The sequence below is a fragment of the Cyprinodon variegatus genome, unplaced genomic scaffold, assembly GCF_000732505.1.
Source record: "Cyprinodon variegatus isolate N-32 unplaced genomic scaffold, C_variegatus-1.0 Scaffold981, whole genome shotgun sequence".
Classification (NCBI taxonomy): Eukaryota; Metazoa; Chordata; class Actinopteri; order Cyprinodontiformes; family Cyprinodontidae; genus Cyprinodon; species Cyprinodon variegatus.
The window spans coordinates 92,785-97,926 of NW_015151434.1; the positions used below are offsets into that span (position 1 = coordinate 92,785).

General features: G+C 41.6%; 1 protein-coding gene across 1 annotated transcript in view; it reads left to right on the forward strand.

Moving 5' to 3' along the window:
* The first annotated feature begins 1,363 nt into the window (after positions 1 to 1,363).
* LOC107100516 (NACHT, LRR and PYD domains-containing protein 12-like) overlaps positions 1,364 to 5,142 on the forward strand; it is a 90,357-nt gene continuing 86,578 nt past the window's right edge. Inside the window, exons 1-2 of the mRNA XM_015399031.1 lie at positions 1,364 to 1,383; positions 4,559 to 4,632. Of these exons, the coding sequence (XP_015254517.1) occupies positions 1,364 to 1,383; positions 4,559 to 4,632 (94 nt within the window). The remainder of the gene's footprint in view (positions 1,384 to 4,558; positions 4,633 to 5,142) is intronic.

The following is a 5,142-nucleotide window of genomic DNA, read 5'->3' on the forward strand; positions in this document are numbered from 1 at the left end:
ACTGGGGATGCTTGTATGGTAGCATTTCATCAGTTCCAAGTTTTCTGCTCTAGTCCATCTATGTCTTGTTCCAGTAGCCAATTTGTCAAGTTGCCCTGGTTCCCTAGCAACTGACGCGGACCTTGTTAACCCGGGCGACGTCCGAGCCGGGATGGCTCTTGTATTTGCGGTTTCACTCATGCCTGAGGTAGGCCACTAAGCAAAAAGGACCTTGCCTGAGGGTCCACATGGATGTCCATACCGGGAATCGAACCTATATATATATATATATATATATATATATATATATATATATACAGTCTAAGGTGAGAAGGCGTGAAGATCTTATATGTGTGGCAAGGCGATGGAGCAGGCAGAGGGAGGATTCTGGGGATGGGAAGAAAAGGACTGGGGGTTCACTGCACTCCCAGCGAGGCAGCCCCCCGCTGACTTCAATAGGCACCCCTGATCCCTGAGAGCCCACCCGGAGAGGGGTCCCCGTTAGTCACACCAGCATACCCTGGGAGCCAAGGATAGGCGGCAGGGTCCGCGAGCCATCTGGACAACAAGGCCAACTCCACCATCAACCCATCCCGTCCACCATACCTCCTGGCTTTCCAAGAGAAAAAAAACAACAAAAAAACGCACAAACCATGCAGAACCCCCACCCCAGACGAAGCCCACACCTAGGTCTAACACCAGTCCTCCAGGGCTGCTGTCCTAAAACTTTTAGATGCATCTTTGATTCAACATACCTGACTCCAGAATGAGCTCATTAGCAGAGCTCTGTAAAGCTTGGCTGCTGCTGCTGAGGCAGTTTAGCTCTTTAGTTCAGGTGTGTCGACCTTTGAAGATTGGAGTTTCAGACCACTGCAATAGAGACTCCTCAGATCTATAAGGACACTAAAGCCACGGCTGAAGTCTGTCAGTGGTCACCATGATAAGTGCTGTCTGAATAGTCCTGGCAGGAAGGAAGGAGCTAGGAAGAGGAAGCAGGATGCTTCCTGTCACCAGTACATTTAGTGCAGGGACCTCCTGGTGTTCCTAGCCACCTCTAGGAGCTACATGGTTTCCCATGATCCTTTGCATGACAGGATGTGTAGGCACAGCCCACATCACAGAGTTTAACAAAAATCCATTACTTCTTCATTCTACTCTGTGACACATGCTAATGTTCACACCTTCATATATTGGGGGTTTTATAACACAGAGATTCAGCCATTTGTTACTTTTATGAAACTTTGTTTTTTTGTAGTCCTTTCCCAGAAGGCTGTAATCCCAGTTTGAACAGCATCATTCATGTGTGTGTCTGCTGCTTAATGACATCTGTAACGCTACACATTAAACCCTGGTTCTTACTGTTGACCCCATGAAAGGTGAAGGGATGGGAGCTAGGAACAGGAGGTAGGAGCAACAATTGGAGGTATTGGGACTGAGCCAGAGACGTTGTTTAAACCAGTTTAATCTGTTTACAGCTGGATGTCCCACAAAAAAACTGATCTGATAACAGTTTTTTTCTGTCATCCACTAAATAATCTGGAAAAGAGGAGCTTTTTTACTTCCTTTTAGTTAATCTGTGAAAAAATTGAATTGTTTAATGGTTAGCTGTTCTCTACATAATGAGGTTTTATACCAGTCACTTATTCTCAGCGTTTTAATATTTCTTGGAGTTTGCTTTGCTGGTTTACTTTTTAACTCCATATTTCTGGTACTAATTTTAGGTTTCCTCTGAATGTAGAGAACTTTAGGAAACTATGGAGCTCATGTTCCTGATCAGGGATCTGTACTGTGGCACGTTATTCAGACCTAAAAAAAAAAACTGCTTGGTTGTGTGGATTTATTTGACTGATTAATGAAATATTTATGTTTTTCACAGGAATTTCCTGTGGGTTCCTTGTTGTTTAATCATAAACCAATAATGTTTTTTATTGTGTGCTTTTTCTATAGAGATTACAGATATTGTAAATGTACTTTAATTTGGGTCCAGTTTATTTTTTTATTCATATCAACAAAGGAGTTAAAACTTTTCTATTTACTGATCAATCTGTAGCTTATTATTTATTCGTCAATATTATTTAGTTTAATGGTAGAATTAAAATTATTCAGAGTTATCTTCCAATGTTCAAAAGAGGTTTTAGTTTGTATAAAAATGAAACATCCCGCTAAGTTGTTTATAGTACAATAGCTTTTGTTGCTTCATTAAGACGAATTAAGTTGTCATATTTCAGACTGATATTTTTTAACATAAAACTGCAGATTAAAGTCTCCACACTGCAAAACGGCTTTAACAAAGCACACCCCTATCAGCCCACCTCCATAGCCACACTCTCACATCACTCCTGTTAAACGCTTCAACACCAGAAGAAAAGAACTAAAACATTAAATTCTATTCATTTTAGAAAATAATATGGGTTTTTAACTAAAATCTAATAGCTGTAAATTAATCAAACTTAACGCCATGAATCAATACACTATTAAAGTCGGATGGTTGGGTTGGAGGAGGCTTTCATGAGGTTTAGTAGAGCTCAGTTTTCTGACTGAGGTGGAGCCTTTTTAAAGCGTTTAAAAAACTTCCTCTTTTTCCTGAGGGTTTTCTTTTTGGCTTTTCTCTGTTGCTCTTTCTCCGTCTGATGCTGCAGATCCTCCAGTTTTTCCATCAGACTCTCTGTTGAAGTTTCCCTCTCCTCCTTCATGTCTTTTTTAAGCAGGGTTTATTTTATTGTGTAATACAGATTCTGGGATAGATAATAGAATTATCATCACCCACCCCTTGTAGTCACGCCCCGTCTGGCGTCAGTCAGGAGATGGATATAACCCAGAGTAAAAATAGAGTAGAATAAGAAGAAATTGTATAGAAACAATAATATGGCCAGGAAATTCCTCTCTTCACAACAGCCACCAATCTCAGTGTAAGATTTGATCCACAACTACCTTTGAACCCCATATCAAACACCTCTGCAAAATCTCCTTCTATCTTCTAAGAAATATTTCAAAACTTTGTTCTTTTAAAAAAGAATTAGAAACATCTTTTTAGCAGGACGTATGACTGTTAACATTTTACAATTATGCTATTGATTTTATGTGTTTAAAAGCGATTTTTAGTTTTAAATTTTGATTTTACCCTTCTATGATGATTTTACATGTAACACTTAGAATTTTTTTCTTAAATGTAATTTTTTTCTACAAATACAATTGATTATTATTGTATTTTTATTATTAAATCAATTGAGAGAAATAAAAAAGGGGTGGTAAGCTGATGAAGATTCTCAGTCATCCAGGTCATAGTCACTCCATGAAGTTTAAAAAAGTTTTTAAAAAACATCCACTGGACTTGGTTTCCAATGTTTGAAGACTTTTCGCTACCTCTCCAGGAAGCTTTCTCAATTCAAAGGTCTGGATCTGCAGTGAGTTTGTGTCTTTATAGAGACAAGGCCTTGTATTGCTTGGAAACATGCAAATAGAAACCGATGAGTGGGTCGTTTGGTTCCATTGTTAGAGTGTAATATCTGAAACCTGTCTATGATTCTCAAGGTCTGTCGTTAAAGAGGAGGATTGTCGTTAAAGTTTAACGACAATTATTCTTATTGCCACATTGCCAGACAGGACACTATAAAAAATAAAAATAAAAATAAAAAGTTTAACGACAATCTTTATTGTCGTGCTCTGTCAGCAGACTGGCTTTCTCTTTGCTCCAGAACAGTCTTTGGTTCTCCACGTGTTGCTGCAGTTTGAACAAAGCAGCATTTATTTAAAAGGTTCCTGCTCTTGCTTAGACAAGCTCTCCTCAGCCTCTTTTGCTCTGTTTCTCTCTTTAGTCAGATTTTTTTTCAGCTGTTCAGTCTTTTCATGGCAGCTCAACGNCACTGTAGCTGTGGCGTAGGTCAGCTCGTTGGTCTCAGTTATTTCTTTAGTAGGGATAGTATGTAGCGCTGCATTTACACCTTCTAGAAGACTTTCAGAGGGTACTCTGTCACTTAGCCTTGGCAGTCTTGGTCGTCGTACTAGGGGATCCAGTTTGGTTATGATCTGCTGTCGTAGGTCAGCTGCCCTTACGTTTAGTGGGCTTGTTGTTGTTGGGGCTGGGGACCCAATCTCTGTGTGTTGGGATGCTGATATCTCCCTACTGACCTGTTGTCCTGACTCCCCCTTGCCGCAGCATGTCAGTTGTACCTCATCAATTTCTAGCTGTGATAGGAGCTGCCGTTTGCAGATGTTAGAACACTGCGTTAGTAGTTGCTTCTTTGTCAATGTTGATAATGGTTGTTGGAGCTGCCATAATAATGTCAGGGCCTGGTGCTGTCCAGCTCTTCATACCTGCCGCTCTTTCTTGGACATCTGCCATTGTAACGGTTTCTGGTTCTTGTTCTGGGAGATTGCTGTGATCTGTTCTTAGACCTTCTAGCCACTGAGCATTGGTGTTGTGGTATACCTCCTTCTCCCATACGTTTCTCCAGTACTGTTCAGTCTCAGCCCTGGGTGGATCTGATCTTGAATTACCCTGCCACTGTGATTTGGATGGGTTGGTGGAGAACACCTGGTTTATTCTCCGGACTTCTGCTTCTCCCTTGTATCTCTTTAGGCGGGTGGCCAGGGCGGCGAATCTTTGTTTGGCAGTTTCTAGAGCCTCAGGGATCGACAGCTTGTTGTACTTAGGTAACCTCTCCCCTAAACCTTTCTGCAGGTCTGAGAGCTGACTAACCTCTCTCGGTGTTGCCTTGATCTTGGCTTCCAGCCTTCTCCTCCATGGCCTGTGGTGTTTATCTTATAGCCAAGCATCTCTAGGATCACTGTAGCTGTAGCATAGGTCAGCTCGTTGGTCTCAGTTATGTCTTTAGTAGGGATAGTATGTAGCGCTGCATTTACACCTTCTAGAAGTCTTTCAGAGGGTACTCTGTCACTTAGCCTTGGCAGTCTTGCTCGTCGTACTAGGGGATCCAGTTTGGTTATGATCTGCTGTCGTAGGTCAGCCGCCCTTACGTTTAGTGGGCTTGTTGTTGTTGGGGCTGGGGACCCAATCTCTCTGTGTTGGGATGCTGTTATCTCCCTACTGACCTGTTGTCCTGACTCCCCCTTGCCGCAACATGTCAGTTGTACCTCATCAATTTCTAGCTGTGATAGGAGCTGCCGTTTGCGGATGTTAGAACACTGAGTTAGTAGTTGTTT